At 40.7% G+C, this 23,147-nt stretch overlaps 2 protein-coding genes across 2 annotated transcripts in view; one reads left to right on the top strand and one right to left on the bottom strand.

The window, feature by feature from the left end:
* Thumpd1 (THUMP domain containing 1) overlaps positions 1–23,147 on the bottom strand; it is a 34,264-nt gene that overhangs the window by 6,512 nt on the left and 4,605 nt on the right. The gene's annotated exons all lie outside the window — the stretch shown is intronic.
* Positions 1,403–21,667, top strand: Acsm4 (acyl-CoA synthetase medium chain family member 4). Its single transcript, XM_051192804.1, has 13 exons — positions 1,403–1,678; positions 2,373–2,583; positions 5,922–6,129; positions 10,213–10,356; positions 11,505–11,661; positions 13,534–13,613; positions 15,848–15,971; positions 17,666–17,746; positions 17,887–17,988; positions 18,411–18,538; positions 18,637–18,736; positions 19,956–20,075; positions 21,565–21,667. The coding sequence occupies exons 1-13, from the start codon at positions 1,478–1,480 to the stop codon at positions 21,649–21,651; spliced, it is 1,743 nt and encodes a 580-aa protein (XP_051048761.1). The 5' UTR covers positions 1,403–1,477; the 3' UTR covers positions 21,652–21,667.

Genomic DNA, 23,147 nt, shown 5'->3' on the forward strand with positions numbered 1-23,147 from the left:
TTCAAGGGCAAACTTCATTTTCACTCCAAGGAGTCCAGACCTCACTCTGGGATCTAAGGTGCATGAAAACAACAAAGAATGGGAGCAGCGCCCTGGGCTTTGTGTTCTAATGTTTGTTGTCATCATGCTTCCATCCAGGTTCCCTTTGCACCTGCATATTTTTCCACTCTATGTAAATGAACTTTCTGGAACTAAAAAGCATAAAGCTGGGGGTTCTCACCATAGACAAGAATGCCTATTGAGAAGAAAGCACACAGGACATTGTCCACAAGGTCCCATATCACAGGAGAACCTAGCCTTGGCTCTGCTACCATGAGAAAGACCATCTTGGGCAAGCTACTTCAGTCTCCATCAGCCTCCATGTCTTCACCTGCAAAGTGAAAACATTAGCAGCTCCTGCCTCACAAGCTTCTATTGCACTTGTGCAATAACAACAAGGACAGAAAGTGTTGACCTTTCTAGAGCAAAAGCTTTATAAACAGGAGCTCTTTTTATTGGCTCTGTCACCCTTGGTGCTAAGAATGGAATGCACAGTTACATAGCTTCTATCCACAGCATCTAGGTTAGACAGTCAAGACTCAATGGATGAAAATGATAGCATATGGCAGACTGCTGTCACCTGAATAATACAGGGTGAGAGTTGCAGAAGATCAAATTAAGAAGCACCTATAGAATTATATGAGAAACACAAATGGAAGAAAACTTGGATATTTTACTGATATCACAAGCCAATTAGAAAGAATCGGGAATACAATCCAGGTATCCTGACCCACATGCTAATAGTGTTCCAGAAAACTGTGTCATGACACTATCCAAACTTCAGTAATTCACACCTGGGAAGTCCTATTTGACAAGTTGCACAGTTTACATTCATTATCTTATTAAATCTTCATAATAACCCTAGGAATAAGAGATTTTTATCTCCCTACTATATCAGGGAGACGAACGATTTTCCCAAAGTTGTTTGGCCATACAGAATGAATGGTTCAGGGCCTCAATGGAAGTTTTCAGTGAATTGTAATGGAGGGATAATGGGCAGAAAAGAGCAGGCTAGCTGGAATTAAGGGGGCTAGCAGGGTGTGTCTTCATGGTGGAGGTGAATGGTCTCAAAAGTGAGCAGACTGACTTTACTGGAAGAAGAAACCCAAGCAGAGGAGTGAGCAGATACGATAAGAGTGTGAGGTGATTGAGGGGGGTGGGGGCACATGCCAATCCGAACTGCAAATATTGCCCTGGTGGTTTCCCTGGGGAGATGACAGCAGTAGTTCAGAGTTTGACAATTTTACAGCTGTCTAGGTTTTTAGGACTAAAATAGTCATAGGCAGAATGAAGAAGCATTGAGAAGGGGGAACACAAAAGAGTGGCCAGTGGTGACAGGTCTATGTGAGGATGGAGCATTCTTCAGCTGACACTCCCTACTCATTTTCCCCACAGGCATTTCCCACTTCCTATCAGAAGACAAAGTCCTCTGGTAATCATGAAGATTCTCCTCCTCTATCAGAGATTTAGATTCATCTGGCTTGCCAAGCCAGCCAGCCGGCACTTCCACAGACAACCCCAGCTCTGGACACCTCTGACGCTTGCTGACTTTGAAGCCATAAATCGCTGTGAGAAGCCATTACCCAAGACCTTTAACTTTGCTGCGGATGTACTGGACCAGTGGTCCCAAAAGGAGAAGGTATAGGACAGCAGTCTCCACTGATCCTGTTCTGTCTCCCATGTCCTCTCACTGTGTCAAGTTTAAATCGATTGTTTATCTCAGCAAAGGCAGGATCCATGGGAACTTAAAAGTACTAAGAAGCCATATACATGCTTCATTCCAATCAGTTTCTATCTTTTGGTTCCTCTTGGAGATGGAATTAGATTAACTCAACCCTCGGAGCATGCTCCTTTCCTGTTGAAAATAAAAAAAGCAAACCCCTGAAGGGGTGTGTTTCCAAGACTATTGAACTGGAGAGGAAAGTCCCCAGCCATACTAGAGGAATGGGTGTGGAATAGGAATAATAGCAGATATTCTCACCTGACCTCTGTGCTAGTCAGCTTTCTGTTACTGTGACAAAATACCTAAGATACACAACTTAAAGTAAAGAAAGGTTAATTTGGTTTATGGGTGCAGGGCTTTCAACACATTCTCAGTTAGCCCTATGGCAGCCCAGGATGTCACAGGGAAAGAGCATGGTGAGGAAGTATGCTCACTCCAGGGCCTCTGAGGAGGGAGGAGAAGGAACCCCGGGGTTTGATTACATTATTCTCTTCTTTCCACTAAGTGCCAGAGCCACAGGATAGGGATCATCCCTTTTAATGTATGGTCTTTGGGTGACACCTCCAAACCTTAGCACATTATCTTCTCTTTCCCGTGTGTTCCTGGCCAGTCTGGAGAGAGGCCAGCCAGCCCTGCCCTGTGGTGGGTAAATGGCAAAGGAGATGAAGTGAAATGGAGCTTCCAAGAACTGGGTTCCTTGTCCCGAAAGGCTGCTAACGTGCTCACCAAGCCCTGCGGCCTGCAAAGAGGAGACCGGGTGGCTGTGATACTGCCCCGCATCCCCGAATGGTGGCTCATCAATGTGGCTTGCATGAGAACAGGTCAGTACCCCAGATGTCACAGTTGTAAAACACAGAGACCAAAACTTGAACAATTTCTGAAATTCCAGCTTTGACTAAAGCTATTCTTAAAGAAAGCAGAAGAAAAGTTAAAATTAAGTTTTTGCATGGCACAGCAATGTTAAGATATTTGCCAAAAGCCATACCACTTGAAAGTTATACAATTAGAGATCTGGAGAGACTACCCAGTGGGTAAAGTGCTTATTGTACAAACACAAGGACCTATATTCCCATATAAAAGCTTGGCATAGAGAGACAGGTGCCTATAATCTACTCTGGGACAGAGGCAGGCACATCCCCAAGGCTAACTAGCTAGCCACATCTAGTCAAAACAGAAAGTTCCAGGCTCACACTCATACACCCCTACACACACACACACACACACATACAGAGATTAAAATTGAAAGCGAGAGTTACAGAATTTAGAATTACACAGCAAGATCTGCTGAAGCAAATGTGAATGTCAGCACTTCTTCACAGTGCAGAGTGCTATGCCAGCCCCACAACCCAGAGTTCTCTCTTCCGAGTGTGTATCTGGGTTCTCTGCAACAGAAGATCAAGTATTTAGGGATGCAAAAACTTGTAAGAATGTAAAGTACTCTGGATCCAAGTTGGAAAAACATCTAGTCAAAAGAATTGATATATCCAATTACATATTTTCCCAAAGTAGTAATATGATTCACCCCAAGTAAAAACTTGTCCTTTCTGATAGGGATTGATTGGTAAGTCATAGACTGCAGGCTCCCCCTGTTTGGGTAAACAAAATTTTTCACTCTGCAGCAAACATTCTGACTGAGACCAAGATCAATCCTACAGACAGACCGCAGAGTCTAATATACTCACCAGCTCATTTACTAAAGAACTCTCTAATTTCCGGCCTAAAAAAACCACCCCACAAATCTTCAGACATCCATTTAAAAACCAAGAATGCATAAGGATAGATTACTACAGAAAACAAAAAGATGTTTGTGCAGGGTTATTAAAAAGCATGCAAAAATGGAAACAACCTAAATAAAAATGATGGAATAATTTATAGCCTCGCTAAGATGTGAATTTAGTTGAGGTGCTGATTGTTGATTGAATGTCTGGCTCCTGATTGGGTAGCTCTTAAAAGACAGTTTATGCTAATGATAACATAATAGTAATACAATCAAGAAAATTTCATAGAATTTAAGACACTCTTACTACTAATAAACTGGATGAAAGCAGGAATATTAAAATGTTTGCATTCATATAAAAAGGAAACACAAATGGGAACTCAACCATGGTTACAAGAAGATTAAGAGTGGTTTATCTGTCATAAAATATGTGCTTAATATTACTCATTATAACTTATTTAAATTATGAAATTTATGTATACAAACACACAAGCTAGTGTTTTTTAAAGTTAATCAAATTAAGAAAAGCAACTGCAGACCCATTTTCTCCCCAGAATGTCAAATTCTTTATGTGAATTTTTTAAAATTGCTTTCATTCACCACATAGCAAACTGTTTTGATTTTGCTTTGAGACATACACAGTAAAGCCTAAGATACTTACCATCCAACAAATATTTGCTGTATGAAATCCATTAGAAGAACCTGCCTGACTCCCAAAGTGGCAAAGTAGCCATTGAACACATTCACAAACCCACCAAGGAAATTATACTTGTGAACCATTAAGAGCAAATGATTTGTAAGAGAAATCATTTTATATTTTTATGTTGATTGATCATTCTGAGACCCTTTAATGTGTTTTCTTAAGTGATTGATCAATTGAAACATATTCAGTAAAATAACCTTAGAATAACAAGATGGCTTTGCAGGTAAATGTGCTTGTTGTGCAAATTCAGAAACCCATGTTTAATCCCTGGGGCCTACCTATAGGTGGAAGGAGAGTACTGATTTCATAAAAGTTGCCTTATGTCCACATGCACACTATAGCATGAAAGAAACCCGTGCCACATACACACACACACACACATACACACACACACACACACACACACACACACAAACACACACACACCTTCCTATTTAGCTGATTTCAGAATACTCAACATAGCTATACAGCACAGGTCTCAGGAATAATGGGAACGTGTTACTGTCTTTGCTACTTAGCTGACTTTGTGACCCTTGGATGAGTTATCATGCACTGGAGTGTGATATGTGCTCAGTGAGATGGTGGCTACTGTCATGTTCTGCATACCACTGTTTTCCCATGGATTCTGCCCTGTGTGTTCTTCTCCTGAGGAACTTTGAAAACCCATCTCTGGCTAGTGTGTAGGATGAAGTGGGGTAAATTAAGCACTACCTTAGTCATCTAGGCAAATCTTGGTTGTAGCAGACCCTTGCATCAGAGATCTGCAGGCTGACTACCACTCGCCAGCTATCACCAAAGACTGCATGCCCCTCCCTACAGGGACTGCTTTGAACAGTAGCCACTGGATATTGATATGACTCAGTTAGTAAAGGTGCTTACTGTACAAACCTAGCTACATGAATTCAATCCCCATGGCCTATAAAAAGGTAGAAGGAAAGAATTAAGTCCAAAAAGCTATCATCTGACCTCTATACAAAATACACACATGCACATGCATGCATACACACAAATAATTGATAAATAAATATATCTTTTTAATTTTGTGAAGAGAGTTTGTAAGTATTTGGAGCTGTGCAATATATCAAAAAATAATGGGCAGACATTTTTTCATCTGCTTATAGTTCTTCATTCTGTACTGTTGCATTGATGTAGTATGTATGTTACCTATGTGTGTATGCATGCTCTAGTATGTTATAAAACATTTGCAAAAAGGAGATGGTCCATGAAAAGAATTTTAGTGTCTCTGCGCCTTTAAATTTCTTTTATTTTTCTCCTCTCATTCACAGTGGATTATCTTGCAAATCTCATCTTGTTTGGAAAGATTGAATAAGATAATGTTCATGGAAATTATGCCATAAAATGTAACATGAGGATTAAGTATTATGTAATTGTGGTATAATCACATTCAAACATGACATTAAAATGGTTCTAGTATTAGCCCATCATTATGAACCAGATGCTGTCGTTAGCCTCATGTTACAAGTAAAGAAGGGAAGGCCAGAGAGACCAAAGACTCAAGGCTAGTTAAGTTGCAAGGCCAGGACTAGACCCAAGGCCTGTCAGACCCCAAAGCTAGAGCTCTAATGATCCCACATGCCAGGGGTCCTGTAGGATGTCCCAGGGAACCAAGGCATGGTGGCTGAGGGTTGAGGTCTGAAGTTCTTCTCCACCCCTATGCAATGCCCACATTTACCCATAGTCTCCAGAACTGTTAGCTCAGGAATTCCTTTATGTTTCAGGGCTTGTCTTCATGCCAGGAACGACCCAACTGACCAGGAAAGACATCCTCTACCGACTACAAGCATCCAAGGCCAAGTGCATTGTGGCCAGTGAGGAAGTGGCCCCTGAAGTGGACTCCATTGTGTCAGAGTGTCCCAACCTGAAGACTAAACTCCTGGTGTCTTCAAACCACTGGGACGGATGGCTCAACTTTCAAGAGTTACTTCCGTGAGTATTTAGGGTGGGAGGCACCAGCAACAGAACAAATCTTAGCTACCTCTCTGAATCTGTTTGGGTGCTAAGGAATATTTAATGAGCAGTTAACAAAACAGGTTGTTTAACCTTGATTTCCTTCATATGTAAACTAGGGATAGTTATATTGCAAAATTCTAATGATATTTGAGGATAAAATAAGCTAACATGTGAGAAAGTATCTTCTAAGTTTTTTTAAAAAATGAGAAAATGTTCATTGACAGCATTATACTTATATAATTAGCTAGTGTTTCATAAAAATAAACAAATAAATAAATTTAGTTTGTAAGTTGGGAACCCAGGTAATTTAATGACATGTTTTTGTTTGGTGGGTTTTTGTTTTTTGTTTTCTAGAGCTGAGGACCGAACTCAGGGCATTGTGCTTGCTAGGCAAGTGCTCTACCACTGAGCTAAATACCTAACCTCTAAATGTCATTTCTTAATCTATGAAATCAGGATAATAACAGTATGGGGTTGCAGAAAAGACAAATCAGATAAAATAATATGATATTGTCTTAGTAAGGGTTTCCATTGCTGTGAAGAGATACCATGACCGCAGCAACTCTTATAAAGGAAAACATTTAATTGGGGTGGCAGCTTACAGTTCAGAGATTCAGTATATCATCATCATGGTGGGACCTGGCAGCATGCAGGCAGAGAAGTAGCTGAGAGTCCTGCATCTTTCAGGCAACAGGAAGTGATCAAGATACTGCCAGTGTCATAGATCACTTCCTGAGCATATGAGACCTCAAAGCCAGGCTCCACACTTTCTCCAACAAGACCACACCTACTCCATCAAGGCCACACCTCCTAATAATGTCACTCCCTATGAGCTTATGGGGATCAGTTACATTCATACTACCACAGACATGCTCAGCATAATGCCAGGAACAAATAGCATAGTAGTTGCAAATGTATTTGAAGGCTGATTCGCACAGAGGATGAAGGAAGCAGGAGTGAGGCTGTTTGGTTTTGTGTTGGGAGACTGGGTGAAGGAAGACAGGACTGGCAATGAAGCTTGCCTAGAAAAACAAAGTCTTGGACTCTATTCCCAACTAAAAGGGAAATTAAAGGCAGGCATGGGGTATGTTCAGGAGATCAGAGCAGGAGAATGGAGATCTTAGTAGCCAGTTTAAGCTACACAGCAAGACACTATAAAGAGAAATGAAAAGGAAGAATGGAAGGAGGAGAAAAGGGGGAAGGGAGGGAGGAAGGGAGGTAGGAAGGGAAGGAGAGAGGGAGGGAGAGCTGTTAAATGCATTGACCAGAGGACACAGGTTCAATTCCCAGCACCCTCATGACAGTTCACAACTGTCTGTAAGCTCAGTTCTGAGGGAATCCAATGCACACTTCTGGGTCCACATGCATGTGGTACACACATACATGCAGGTAAAGTAACCATACACATTTTTCTAAAGATAGTAACTTAACTGCCAGCCATAATCAGATAGGGGTCTAAGAAGATTTGGATGTCTAACAGGTGGAGAACATGTGAGTCTCAGGTATAAAATTAAAATCCAGAAGTTACCAGGAAAGAGTCAGCTCTGAAACTCTAGAGCTCAGAACCCAGGGAAGAGAGAAAACCAGACTTCAGTATCACCCCCTGTGCATCTTCCTGCCTCCAGAGATTCTGCACCTCTTATTTTAGCAAAAAGTAAACATACAATAAAAGCCTTGTATTCATAGGTCTCCTTACTGAGTTGAGAAATGTCCAGAGACAAGAGATGTTCCCTAACTTAGGATGTTTGATAAAGTAACATAACCCCCCCAAAACCAAAACATCCAACTTCACCCAATATTTGAACTGAAAGAAAAAATTCTATGATCTTTTTCTATTTTGAAGAAAGAGCATAACCAAAATATCTCAATATTCTGTGAAACTTCTTTGGGCATTATTTAGCAGTATGGGCTGGTATATTTATTACCCAATAGTCTCGATTCTACAGTTTCAATGGCATCATTCATCATTAAAATTAGTTGAGGGTTAGAGACGTAACTCAGACGATGAGTTTGCCTAGCGTGTGTGGAGCCCTGAACTTCTCCAGTGCCTTGTAATCTGGATGGGGTGGCACGTGTGTGTGATCTCAGCACTCCAAGTGGAGGCAGGAGGAAATTTAACATCATCCTCAAATGCACAGAGAAAATGCCTCAAAACAAAATGATAACACCAAGTAAAATTCACTGAAACCAAACCTTTTACTTGGAATTTTTCCAAAAGGGAAATTAAAAATATAATGCATAAGTCAGGGCATGATAGTGGATGCCTTTAATCACAGCATTCAGGGAGCAGAGGCAAGCAGATATCTATGAGTTTGAGGCTAGACTGGTCTACATAGTGAGTTCCAGGCCTGTCAGTGGCTACATAGTAAGACGTGTGTGTGTGTGTGTGTGTGTGTGTGTATGTGTGTGTGTGTGTGATATCCATCACTGGCTAACACCCAACCCAGTGCTTACTGATGTAAAGACAAAAATAACATTTTATTTGCTTACATGCTGTGAGTCAGAAGTTCATACATAACCCCAACAGCAGCTGGTCTCTGTGTCACAGCAGCTTGATGGAGTCAGAATATAAGAGACAGATTTATTTATAAGCTATTGGTGCCAACTGACAGCTGAAACACCTGAGTTCTATTCTCATGGCCCCTCTGTCAAGATAGACAATCTGCACATCATCTGTAGCTGAGTCCTCCTGTCCCCAAGAACAGAAGAAAACAAAAGCTACAAAGCCTTTTGTAAGCTGACCAAGAAGTCTCAGAATCCCTGGCCTCTGGCACACTGTTTATGGCAGATTAAGTCATAAGTATCACCCAGATTTATGAATGGAGGATATCTGCTCCATCCTCAGTTTGGGAATGGCATGTTTTTCCAGGGATGGGAGGAGTTGGAGATCTGTCTTATACAGACAGCCCTTTCACAGATTGCTATCACCTAAGATGAATTCATTTCACCTTAGTAATCTAAGTACTAATGACACAAACAGTACTGGGGCTTGCCTAATATGCTCAATGAAGCTAGCACAGACCCCAATTTAGCTGTCTTTCATTAACCCATCTTCACACACACACACACACACACACACACACACACACACACGAGTTCACATGTAAGTGTTTGTATGTAAAGGCCTGAGACTGACATCAGCTGTCTCCCTCAATCTCTCTCGTCACCTTACTCATTGAGGCAGGGTCTCTCATTGAACCCAGAGCCCACCAATGTCACTAGTCTGGGTAGCTAGCTTGCTCTAATGTTCCTGTCTCCACGTTCCAAGCAATGGCATCACAGATAGGCCACCACACATGCCTGGCATTTACATGTGTGTTGGGATTCAAACTCTGGTCCTCATGGAACATCTTCCCAGCCTTAATTACTCTTTTTTAAGGCACGCAAATGTCTCCTATCAGTAGGGCTTTATACGTATTGGCTATAATTCTCCCAAGCCCATTCCTAAACCAACCACTGAAAAGGGAAAGAATGATCCTGACTGGCTTAGCTTAATTATGACTAATTGAGGCAGTTTCCCCAAAGCACGTGGCTATGTAGTATCTGAACAAAACCATACTTTTATTAGTTCAGGAAAAGGATAGGTGTATATTTGGTCAGCTATTAAGTGTTTCTGGCAGAGATACTGAAGATACTGGACAAAAACAATTATTTTTTAAGTTTGATCCCAATGCATTTGGCTTTTGAGTCTAAAGGTCTTCCTATAAGCTCCAATTCTTGAAATGGTATTAATTTACAAGATTCAAATCTACTTTTAAATTTTTTTATAAATTACAAAGACATTGAAATAAAGTGTATGTACATATGTCATAGACTTTGAGAGTTATTTTGGTTGTCTATTTGGCCTACAGAGAAATGAGCTTAAAAACAAGCACTTATGCCATTGAATCTTTGCCCTGATTTTCAGAGTTCCTCTAAGATTTCCTGGGAGTTTCTGCTCAGGGAAGCTTTGGTAGGTCTAGTCCATTACTCCCCTGTAGTAAGAGGGAAGCAAGAACAGAACAATGATGCAGAGACAACTGATCTGTCTTCGGCCTCTATCTTGGGATTCATCTGCAGACTGGCCTCCGAGGAGCACAGCTGTGTGGAGACAGGAAGTCAAGAACCAATGGCCATTTACTTCACCAGTGGGACCACAGGTTCCCCCAAGATGGCTCAGCATTCACAGAGCAGCCTTGGCATTGGATATGCTCTTTGTGGAAGGTAGGGGGAAGAAACTATAGTTTTGTTTTTAGTTCATTTGCAGTCTCACACTGTAGCTGGCTCTGGACTGTAAATCACTTCTTTGTTTTGTATGCAGTTTCCCAGGCTGCCAGTGTGGGTGTCCATCTGCCAATATAATACCTCTTCTTGAATGGCTATTCAGATATCTCTAACAGAACTTTCAGTGCCCCTGCCCTACCATTAAATGGTGGCATCTAATTAACTGATTAAGCAAGAATTTAGAACATGATCTTGATTCATAACATGTCTACTTTCCTCTCCTCATTGCCAGGTGAATTTACCTACCCATAAGTGTCTTTAGAAACATGTATACCTAAAACTGTCACATTGCTCTGTTTAATTTTCTTTACACTTAAAGTTAAGTCATTCACTGGTTAGTCTCAATCATCAACCCATTAGATCTAGAATACCAAGGGATTGTCTTCTGGGTATGCCTAGGGGATTGCTGTCTTGATTAGGTTCACTGAGGTTATAAGACCTGCCCACCATGGGTGGCAACATTCCCTGGGCTGAAAGCCTGAACCTGTATAAAAAATAGAAAGTAATCTGAGCATAAGCATCTATCAGGATCTGCTTCCTATAAACAAAGTGTTATCAGCTACCTCCAGCTCCTGCTGCCAGGACTTCCCCGGGACGGTGGTGTCTACCCTGGAACTGTGAGCAAAATTAAGCTCTTCCTCCTTCTGCCAGTGTATTTTATCACAATACTTTAAAAATAAATATCTTATCTGCTTTTCCTATAATATTTACATTTTTAGTTCACATTATTGTTTGCTTGTTCCTAGTCTGTTTCCCTAAAATAAAAGTACAGGTCTGTTTGTGTGCTTCATGATAACAGTGCCTTCTACACAACATTTGCACATTAAATATTTGTTATGTCAATGGACAAACCCATAAAAGCACACCCAAAACCAGCTCCCCATCCTACTCCTAGATGACATAAGATTCAGAAAAGTCCTTCTACGGAAAAGGGTAAGTAGAACCCTGCACTTGCTCTGAGGCTTGCTTCCACTGTAGGGTAGGGAGAGGCTACTCCTCAATAACACAGTGCTTGCTTTCCAATTTTTTGTTTGTTTGTTTTAATTTTTACTTGTTTTTGATCTATTTTGTGGCTTTTCTGCATGTAGGTATTGGCTGGACTTGACACCCTCAGATATCATGTGGAACATGTCAGACACTGGCTGGATCAAGGCTGCCATTGGTAGTGTGTTTTCTGCATGGCTTCGAGGTGCCTGTGTTTTCGTGCACCGGATGGCTCAGTTTGACAGTGATACCTTCCTAGATGTAAGTCTTGATCCCAAAAAAACAGAAAGAAAGGATTCTTCAAATTCCAGAGCTTACCAAGGTTCAGGAACTCAGGGTTTTTTAAGGAGAAAATTCTCAGGGTTGACATATGAATGCTTGTGAATGAGGGAAATCACATTCTCAGAAGGAAAGCCATGCTGGAGCTGTGAATCACTCTGAGTTCACAGGTGTGGATAAAACATGGCAGCTTAGGAGCATATTTCTAAATGACAGAATACTCAAGTTTAAACACATATTTTGTTTCTCATATAATAGAAAAAAGGACAATAGATAATCTCAGATTGGCCTTTTTCTTACAGCAGTCCTTTCCAATTGCCTCTCTTTTTCCCATCCTGTGCTCCCCATTGTAATTCATAGAGCCCAATACTAATGCAAACCAGATATGCATATCTTCCACCAGAGATGGCTACATTAAGATATCTAATAGCACACCAAGCTAACTGTAGCCTACAACACATTTCAAAGTAACTAGAGGTTAGGATATTCTCAACATACAGGAGTGATTATATTTGAGGATATTCACTTACTAGTTGCCTTGATTTGATTGCATGCAACATATATATATATATATATATATATATATATATATATATATATATAGTTATGGTCCATAAATCAGGGTCCATAAATTACCACTCTGATCTTCTTACACCCAGGAATTTTTAGATAACCCTCCAGTTATACAAATCCAACATTACTGACAATAAATCACAATTTATTTTAAAATAATTCTTTGGTATATATGTAACTTCATAATTCATTAAAAGCAAACATAATTTACATACTAATAAAAATATTTGACAGTTTTGGCCAGATGAAAACATGATTAAAGCCAATTATTTTTGATAATAAATATCAGTTAATTTTATGAAATCTGTAGTATTCACAAAGCACCATGCCCGTATAAGAGTCAAAGCTCTGTTCAGCCTGTGATTTGTTTTCTTTTGCTAACTGGACTAACAAGAGATAGAATGCCTTAAGAGAAATATAGTGAGGTTAAAAAAAATGGAGCTCTCTGCATCAAGTTTAGCAAGTGTTCTGAAAAAGAACTGTTCACAGTCTCAAGACTTTCTTTTTGCACAATAAGAGTATTTATTTATTTTACAAAGATATGTAATTGTAAAAATCTCTAGAGGACTTATGCTTTTCTGAGATGTGTACATTATACTTACTAAAATATCAAAGCCTCTGAAGGGGAAGGGGAGGCTACTGTATGAATTAAGAGATATTCCCAACGTTATGACTGTTTAGCTGACCTTCACACAGGAGGACAGCATTGTTCAGAATGTTCATGCATAATACCAACTGTGAACACATTGAATGCACATGGAATGATGCAGTGGAGCCTGTTCCTCCATTATTGGTTTCATTAGACTTAAAGGTTTGACCTAAGGAATTAGAGGTGTAGTAAGCCCGGGAAAATTTAGGCCCCTCTAAAGTACCTGTTTCTGCACTCATTATCTGAAAGCAGGCCGTCCTTCACAGGAATGGTGCTGAAAGGTCCTCATATATCCATGCTCAGTGCAACAGAGATGCATGGGTAAATATGGGTATGAGTTTATAAGAGTTCACCATGGGAAGTTCTGAAGTTGAGAAAACCAGTTCATACTATGGGTTGTTTTCAAACTCAGCAATTCACCGATTAAATCTGACAGCATATATCTTTTTCTAGGATGTGTAATTTCTCTTTCTATTAACTGGAAACCCTCAACATGTCACTAATGACAGCTGGTCAATATTTACTTAACTATTCCATGTGATTAGCAGGCAGCAATGGAAAAGAGAGGTTGTAGATGTCATCTTTAGCCATTCTAACTAACCACTCCCGACATCTGTCTTTCTGTCCTCCAGACGCTTACCACTTATCCCATCACAACCCTGTGCAGTGCTCCTACTGTGTACCGGATGCTCGTGCAAAAGGACCTTAAGAGGTATTGGGTAGAACTCCATCTGCAGCACAAGCAGAAGCTGTCGCCCAACATTACAGAGCTTCCTTTACCACTCAGGGTGCTCAAGAGTCTGAATCTCACCCTATGGACATCCGGACCAATTAATGTTGTGTTGTGGAGTTATTCTGTGCACTATGTAGTACTGAGCGGTGGCCAGTAGCACCATCCCCTCCTTTTCCTTCATTCATGATGACCAAAATATCCTAAGATGTTACCTAGTACCTTATGGGAACAAAATCATATGGCAGCTCAGGATCCAGGGGAAGCACTGGGAGATAGTTCAGTCACATGCTTACCACTCAAGCATGAGGGCCTGAGTTTGATCCCCAGAATCCACTGAACATTCAGATGTGGTATTGTGTACTTGTAATCTAGCACTGGAAAGACACAGACAAACAGATCCCTGGGGCTCACTGGCAAGCCAGGTAGTGTGCTTGAGGAATCTGAGGCCAGGAAGAGATCCTGTCTCAAAAAGCAATGTAATGGTACTTGTGGAATCATACCTGAGGGTGCCTTCTAACCTACAGGCATACGGACATGGGCACCCGATATACACCCACACCTACAGGAGCATGCATGTGTGTGCGTGCACGCGCGAGCGCGCACACACACACACAGAGAGAGACAGACAGAGAGAGAGAGAGAGAGAGAGAGAGAGAGAGAGAGAGAGAGAGAGACTTTAGAATCAGCCCCTTCACTTCAAAGCAAGACAAGAAAGCAAAAAGCACACCTTGGCATCCTTGAAGAGAAGCTAATGAAACTTATGACTTAGGGATTATAAATGTGTTAGCCAAACAATCTGCCTGTCAGGTAGAGTTGCAATGTATTTTTAGATAACTAATTAAAATTTAGGACATGGTGTTATATGACAAAACTTTTCCTGGGGAGACACAACACATACATCTATTCACCCCACATAGGCAACCAACACAGACCAAAGTACAGATACCACTAAAGTCCATTGGTGAACCAATGAGTTTTATCAGGGTTACTTACTTGATTATGGGTAAGGGTTACTTATAGGAATAGAAATGACTAAAAATAGCCTACTCTAGCACCAAAAGCTGGAAACCTGAACTCGCTACACATCTCAGTCTTCTTTGCAGGTTGGTTTGTCTAAGTCTTCCTTTCATCTTTTTTTGCTTACTCTGACAGGGAGGGATGGAGTGAACCTGGTCAGTATCAGGGACTTCCTGAAGCCATTTTGAGTTGTTTCCCTACAGTTTTAAGAAGATTCCTTGAAGGATGCAATGTTTCAGTCTTGGAGGAAACAGTTACATAATACATGGAAAGAGAAAGAAGAGAAGAATATTTGAGTCCTGTAGGCTTGACCATATTCCTTTCCCACTAAGGGTTGGATGCCCAGGGGAGGAGCGCTGTGAGAGACAGAGTGTCATGGATAGACAGCCCTTCTTTTCTTGTTACTGTCACTTCCTTGTGGCTATCAATGTGAACATCTTGTCTCACATTTCAAGTGTAATCCAAAGCTGTATAGGGGATGCTTGAACACATGGGGTACATTTTGCCCACATTGCCTCCTGCACGTTTGGGGCCTCACTGTGTATGTGAGTCAGACTGTGCCAGACTTTATAATGTGGATCCAATAGGCCACTAGTTAAAAACAAAAGATCAAAAGTCAGGCTACAAGAGCTTTGCTACTTGCTTACTTGACTTTGGTAAGCCCCCATTCCTTTCATTTATAACTCTGTGATAAGGATTCAATGTGGATGATAAGCTTGGGCAATCCTCCTGAACAGGGCACAGTGCAAAGCATCCTACTTGATGCTACATTTATTACTGGGGAGGCTTTTATAATTTCTTTAATCTCTTTACGCACCTTGGTCTCCACATCTGTAAAATAGGGTCTGTGAGAAATCTAAGAGTGTTCCTAGAGATATTATCACACAGCCACCACCCTAACCTGTGTTATATCATTTTTCTCATAATTGTAATACTGTGTAATATTATTATTAGCATTTTTATCTACCCTGCTCCCCATTACATTCCCCACCTGCCAAACATAAGGGAACCTCCTGGCATCACTCATGTGCCTCCCACAACTAGAAGGTATCCAGCAATAATGGAGGTTTTCAGAAAATATTTAGGTCATGGATATTTCTAAGACCCATTTCTACTAGCTCTTCTGTTGCTCAAGCATTTGAACTTGCGATGAAATTGTCTCCCTCAAAGACCATTCAACTCTGTCTTCTCTCCAGATATCAGTTCAAGAGTCTGCGGCACTGCTTGACAGGAGGGGAGCCGCTCAACCCAGAGGTGCTGGAGCAGTGGAAGGTGCAAACTGGGCTGGAGCTGTATGAAGGCTATGGACAAACTGAAGTGGTATATTTGAAGGACAAACTTTAACTTTAGGAGCTTTTCCTCAATAGCCATGGGAGATTGGGTCCAAAACTATAGAAGATACCCAAATCCTGAAATGTTCGTATTCCTCATTTAAAATGGGACAGGGTTTGCACAGAACTTAGTTAGACATATCTTCCTTTATGTTTTAAATTGCTAGATTACTTATGGTACTAAATACAACACAAAGTTACTATTTGAAACTACTATTCAAGTAGCTATTGAGCTGCATTAACTGGGGAATAATAGGACAGCAATACTTGTACATATTCAACATAGGTGCAATATTTATTTATTTATTTATTTATTTATTTATTTATTTATTTATTTATTTTGGATTTCCAAGACAGAGTTTGTAGCCCTGTGTAGCCATGGCTGTCCTGGAACTCCCTCTGTAGACCAGGCTGGCTGCGAACTCAGAGCTCAGAAATCCACCTGCCTCTGCCTCCAGGGTGCTAGGATTAAAGACCAACAACTTCCAGTAGGTGCAATTTTTAAAACCACAAACTTCAAAACCTTGATTAGTTGACTGTAAGGATAGAGACAGTCTTTATATGGAGACCTGTCTGTATGATGGAACTTACTCAGTCCCAGGATTGACCATTGAGTCCTTGAAGTGACCCACTCATGCTCTAAATCTTTATGGAATTTCTAGATACCTTGCTGCAAATAGTTATCATAATTTGTGAATTGCTCAGCTAGGTATGGCTAAAAGGGAACTGCTATTGGCCTTTCTGCCTCCTCCATGCACAGGGAATGTCTCAGGGAATTTAGGGAATGATGGGGTTTTCCACTGCAATGAGAAAGAATTTATTACAATGTTCATATAATGGCGCTTAGTAGGCATGGTTTGCAGCTGAGTACTTAGCTTGGTTTGCAGCTGAGTACTTAGCTAGATGTATCAGGATATGCCTGTAATTCCAGTACACAGACAACTGAGGCGAGAGAACCACACATTCAAAGCCAGCCTCAGCTACATCTCCTAAGGCTACCCTCCACTATAATATAATAAGAACTTTAGCTCTTGCCTCTTAAGTCCAAACAGTAACAATAAGAAAGGGGGAAAGAAAGTATGGTTCTCAAAACAGCAGCATAGATGCCATACAGAAATGTGGTAGAATGCAAATCCCCACATTCTACCCAATATCACTGGATCAGAACATTTGGGGTGAGGCTCACCCCTGAAGATGACCCCACATCCTAGGAATCAGGCAAAACAGTGTGCTGCATAGGGAGGGTGGGGTGGGGGCAGTATCTGCAGAGGCCAGAATAGAGTGCTGAATCCCCTAGAGCTAGAGTTACAGACATGGATGCTAGGAGCTACACTTGGGTCTTCTGGAAGAGCAGTATGCATTGTTAAAACTGAGACAGCTCTCCAGTCCCCTCCATGTTTTTGTTTGCTTGACAGTCTCTCACTGAACCTAGCACTCATCAATTAGGTTAGACTGGCTAGCCAGTAATCTCAGGGGATCTGCCTGTCTCCACCTCCCCAATATTTGGCTTACAGGCTCACAACCACACATGGCTTTTTGTGTGAGCGCTGGGGATCAAAACTCAGGTCCTCATGTTTGATGACAAGCATTTTATTAATTTAGCCATCTCCCCAGTCCCCAAGACTAAACTGTGTTTCATTGTCAGAATTTATATACCTATATAAAACATGTCTCTCTTCATAGGGAATAATTTGTGCCAATCGCAAAGGACAAGAAATTAAACCAGGCTCCATGGGAAAAGGAGTAGTGCCCTACGATGTCCAGGTGGGTTGAGAAAATGTCTGGTTCAGGAAAGAAGAAAGAATACTTTAGTTTTCTCCTCTTCGAACTACTACTCGTGACGGGTTTTCCATTTTATGAAAAGAAAAAGATGGTAAAGACTCAAATTGTTTATTTTATCCCAGATTATAGATGAAAATGGAAATGTCCTACCACCTGGCAAAGAAGGGGAAATTGCCCTCAGACTAGAGTCTACTCGGCCCTTCTGCTTCTTCTCCGAATATGTGGTACGAACATGAAGAACATGCTAGCCATGCCTCAGTACAGAAATGGGCCCAAATTTCATACCCACCATGTCTTTCTATGTCTTGGGCAAGTGATAAATACAGGTCTATTTTATTAGCTGTAAAATGGAGAGAATGACATTCATTCCATGAGAGTAACAAAAAAACCCAGCTGAACCTGGTAACCCTGAACCAGCTGAGGGAGGAGTTGCATGCGGGCCCTGGAGTTCACAGGAGAGGTTTTATTCTTACATCTTATATCCTTTGTGTTCTATCATAGGAACTGCCCATAAAAAAGAAAAACAACAACAACAACAAACACCACTGACTTCTTTTAGCACTATGACATGAAAGTCACTTAGTGGATGTCATACTCCTGTCTGTTCTGCTCAGTTTAACCCCCAAATGTCATTTTTGATTGGTAGGATAATCCAGAAAAGACTGATGCCACAATCAGAAGAAATTTTTATGTCACTGGAGACAGAGGAGTAATGGACAATGATGGATATTTCTGGTTTGTCGGCAGAGCTGACGATGTCATTATATCCTCTGGGTTTGTACATGTGCTATTCTTAGAAAGTGATGTCATGGCAGGGTGGGAGATCTCCTACTTGGGGAATGTAATGATCATAGGCTTCCTCTCCTCCATAGGTACCGTATTGGGCCATTTGAGGTGGAGAGCGCACTGATAGAGCACCCAGCAGTAGTTGAGTCAGCTGTTGTCAGCAGTCCAGATCCCATCCGAGGAGAGGTAGAGTGGATGGATGCCAGGACGAAAGCAGCAATTTCATTTCCATGTTCTTTTTATGCCTGTGGCAAAGGCCAACTCAGGGGCACTCGCTTAATTCTCATAGGGTACATGCATGCAGGCAATCTACTTTACAAATGAGTTCTATTCCAAAGAGGACCAGGACTCTTTGGGTGGTCTGTGACAGAAGCACCCCTCAATTCAGGGATTTGAGCTTTATCCAAGCACTCCTGTGATGTTATATAGACTCAATGTCCCTTATCTGCTTGAGATCCTTCATGCTGATTCTTCCCATCACTTAGCAATCAGCTCCAGACACAAATAAGTACAACCCATCCTCACCCTAGCAGAAAGGAGTGAGTTCTTTTTTGCAACTGTTTCAAGTAAATTCTACCACATCTCTAGCCCTGAGTGACTCTGCAATTGGTGTAGCTAACTGGCTACTGGGATATTAAGGGAGGTAAGTGCTGGTAGTCCTGCCAGAACAAAGTGAGGGAAATAATGCTTAGACATCTTGGGTCCTGCTGTTCTGTGGGGAACAGACACTGCATAAGCAAGAGTATCATATTTCAACTCCCATACAACTGTTACAATTCAAAATACATTTCTTACAGAAGTGAGAACAGAAAATTATACCCTAGCCACCCCCTCCCAAATTCCCATGTGTCTATTTAGGAGGCACATCTTCCATTCCTCCTGGAAGTTTTCTGAAGACTTACCAAGCAGAAAAATGTTGAATCAGTGTGGCTATCAGTACCCACCCACATCTTTTCCTGTCCCTCCCTCTCACATACCAGGGGTATTCTGAACAGCACCCTCTTGCCCAAGGAAAAAATAGGAGGCAACAACCTTTTACAGAATCTCCTTCCTGATTCTGTAATTTCTGTCAGATCTCCTTCAGAACATATTCTCTAGAATCTCCATTTGTCCTGATTCTAATTGCAGAACTGTCATCCCATAAATGTTCATCTCTAAATCAAGGACTGCATATAAAATCAACTGAGCAGAAATGTTAAGTTCATGTGATATAAACAGAACTCAGCACTCCCTACATTCACAGTCCATTCTTCAGGAAAGAGATCCTAAGATGTACTTTATAATCTTTACCCAAGCTTCATTAACGTCTCTGGGTTTTGCACTGCTATGAACAGTCAATGCCTGTGTTCGGCAATGATTCCAAACCCTTGATGTGTCTTACAAGCCAATTGCTTTTCTGCTGCAGGTGGTGAAAGCATTTGTAGTATTAGCTGCACCCTTCAAGTCCTCCAACCGTGAGAAGTTAATTGCTGAACTTCAGGATCATGTGAAAAACTCAACAGCACCTTACAAATACCCAAGAAAGGCAGGTGCAAGTTACCTTTGTTACTGTGTTGGATTTTGACTTTACACTTATGAATCTTAGAAGAAATCTTTTGAGTTTGTTTACTATGAAAGTTTTTCTATTTAAGTGTTTTATATTTAGGATACTTCAAATGATATCTTAAAAAAGAACTTTTTAAACTTAAAACTGCATGGGCTAGGGGTATGATTCCATGCTGAGAGGACCCCAGAACTCATGCAAATCCAGAGTGGGTATGCTGGCCCACCTGCCTATAATTCTAGCCTTAGAAGGCAAGGACAGAATACTAGTGCAATCTGGCCAAGACAGAGATAGAGCACCAGAGCTAGCTGGCTAGCAAGAATAGCTATATCTGAGAACTCTTCAGTTTGATCAAGAGACCTGGCCTCCAAAAAAGGTGAAAGAGTACCTAAAGATGATCCCTGACCCTAATACCAGGCCTCCACAGGTACAAGCATACATGTGCATGTGTACCCAAACATAGGTGTGCACATGCAAAGAAAACACACATGAATACAAATGAAATACAAATGAAAAAAAATTACTGCAATACTAAGAATGTCTTCAGGACTAATTGGGCCCATTTTAAAAGGGCAAAATGAATGGAAGAATCACAAAGTCCCTAATTTTTAGAAGTGGCACATGATCTAGAGGGTGACTAGGCTATGATACCCCTATATCCCTGATACCCCTATAAGCACAAGATGTCCAAGTGGCCTCACTTAACCACAGTACTACACACACACACACACACACACAGAGAGAGAGAGAGAGAGAGAGAGAGGGAGAGAAAGACAGAGAGACAGAGAAAGAGACAGAGACACAGAGAGGAAGAGGGGGAGGGAGGGGAAAGGAGAGGAAGAGAGAGATGAGAGAGAGAACCCCTGAATCTTTCTTCAAATGAAGAACAGAACAAACACATTTAAAGACAGATGCTCTGGTATCTTACAGCACTGGGGTATCTCAGCTGCCACTGGATGATTACAAGACCATCTCATCTTCATTGACATTTGGGCCAATATGTAGTTCAAGTGATCTGATCCAACCATACTCACACTTTCTCCATTAAAATAACTAAATTGCTAACTCTTTGACTTTTGAAAGAAATATGAAGACATTTTAAGATTCAGTACTATTTTGAGAAAAGAAATCAAAGATGGAAGTTCATGGGCAAGTCAGGGTGTAAGGTGAAAACTATCTACTCTATAAATCACCAAGATTTTCTTCAGATTCTTTGGGTCCAAGCTCTTAAAAACCCAGTTTTTTTTTTTTTTTTTTTTTTTTTTAAGACCTTTTCTCTGAATCAGATATAATAGAAAGCAGTTGAGTCTTAGGTCTAACAGAGGAAAGCCAAAAGAAAGGGTGAAGAGAATATTTGCTTTTGGCAGGACACACAAAGCTGGGAGTCTCCTTAGCCAGAGTTTGCCTACTGGACAGATGGGGTGAGATAAATGGAACCAAGAGCCTCATGATGTGTTTTTCTGTCAATTAGGTGGAATTTGTTCAAGAACTCCCGAAGACAATCACTGGGAAAATCAAACGCAATGTGTTGAGAGACCGGGAGTGGGGCCGAGCATAGCTGGACAAGAACAAGGCAGGACTATGGAATGATGCAGCTCTTTTAGTATTTGCTTCCTGAAAATTCGGTGACTACTCATTCTTAAAATGCCTTATGATTTTTTTTTCCTGTTTGAAAATTGTTTTGTTGTGTACTAAAAAACCAAAATCTAAAACATATTTGAGAAAGATGTTGTTTAAAATGGCCAGGGTCAGATAACTCCAGAGAAAGAGCAGCATGCCATGAGTCTGTGCTTTACTCATCTTGTCTTGATTAATCCAAAATAAAGATGGACTGTCCCAAGAGAAATGTTTAAGATAAGTCTTTATGAAATCACCCACTCAAGAAAAAGAAAATAACTGTTCAAATCAGGAGTATAAATGACTCAAAGGCCAGTTACTGAGTTTAATGAAATTCAGTATGGGGTTGGTGTTGGTTTGAAGTATATCCTACAAAATATTTTAAATTTGTTTTTCTTAAGAATTAATTATTTGTGAATAAATTTTAATATCTTTACATTTTAGGACTATGAACCTGGATTTTTGATACATAATCATCCATATATATATGTTTTTATGATAAACATACTATACACATAGAAAGCCATTTAATATGGGGCAGAAAATAAAGAACAGAATGCCAAACTTTATAGAACAAATTCATTTTTATTTTTTAAAATATCAGAACTTTGAAAACAACCTGAACATTCAGCTGTACCAAGAACAAAATGCAAGTAAAAACATTTGAAGCTTTGGAGAAACATGTCTTACAGTACCAAGCTTAACTCCTTTGTCTGCAGAACTGGACAGATACACTGGCCCACAACACTGGGAACTGGTTTCTGCTTCTTTATTTTCTGTTTTAATTGCTATAGCTTAAAACAACAAAAACAAACAAAACACCCCACTCAATTCCTACCCTGGGATCATGTGTAAAAGAACACAATGAGACGTCAGTGAAAATGAAGTTGTCAAATCTGAAAGAAAGCAAAATGAGTAAGTGAACTTACTCCAAGACACACATTGTATGACTTGCAAAAAAAGTCACACTCATGTTTTACTAAACACAAGTAAAAAGGCAATCAAAACCAAAGTATAAATCAAAATCTAAGTGTAGCAACTTTACCAAGCTCCAGAACACTATTGTCTGAGCAACTTTGTCCTACATTATTAAAATAAAGTCCCTTTATTACAGAGCAAACCTCCCAGCAAGCACAGGGATTCTCTCCTCCCTTTCCCCCTAAGTGACACTAACACATGTCCTTACAAGACGGTTTCAGTCTCAAATCTGAGGTAACATATGGAAACCCCGGAGGATGTTCCAGCCCCACATGCATTAACAAGGTGCTGCCTATTCTCTGCGTCTCCCATAGCCTCGTGGTCTGGCTTACAAACCAAGCCTCTAGCTATCTGAGAATAAATACATTCTCATGTCACTAGTTCTTTACTTAGCCACTTGTGCCAGGAACCGAAGCATTTATATTGCTTCTTAATTTAAACACCACCTTTTTTCCCAAC

Source organism: Phodopus roborovskii, unplaced genomic scaffold (assembly GCF_943737965.1).
Source record: "Phodopus roborovskii unplaced genomic scaffold, PHOROB, whole genome shotgun sequence".
Classification (NCBI taxonomy): Eukaryota; Metazoa; Chordata; class Mammalia; order Rodentia; family Cricetidae; genus Phodopus; species Phodopus roborovskii.

Bases quoted from the DNA above. Each gene is read 5' to 3' on its own strand.
- Acsm4 (XM_051192804.1), top strand. From the start codon at position 1,478: ATGAAGATTCTCCTCCTCTATCAGAGATTTAGATTCATCTGGCTTGCC. The intron at 18,737-19,955 runs GTAGAGTGGATG...TTTCTGCTGCAG, and splicing joins CAGATCCCATCCGAGGAGAG to GTGGTGAAAGCATTTGTAGT. The intron at 20,076-21,564 runs GCAGGTGCAAGT...TCTGTCAATTAG, and splicing joins CTTACAAATACCCAAGAAAG to GTGGAATTTGTTCAAGAACT.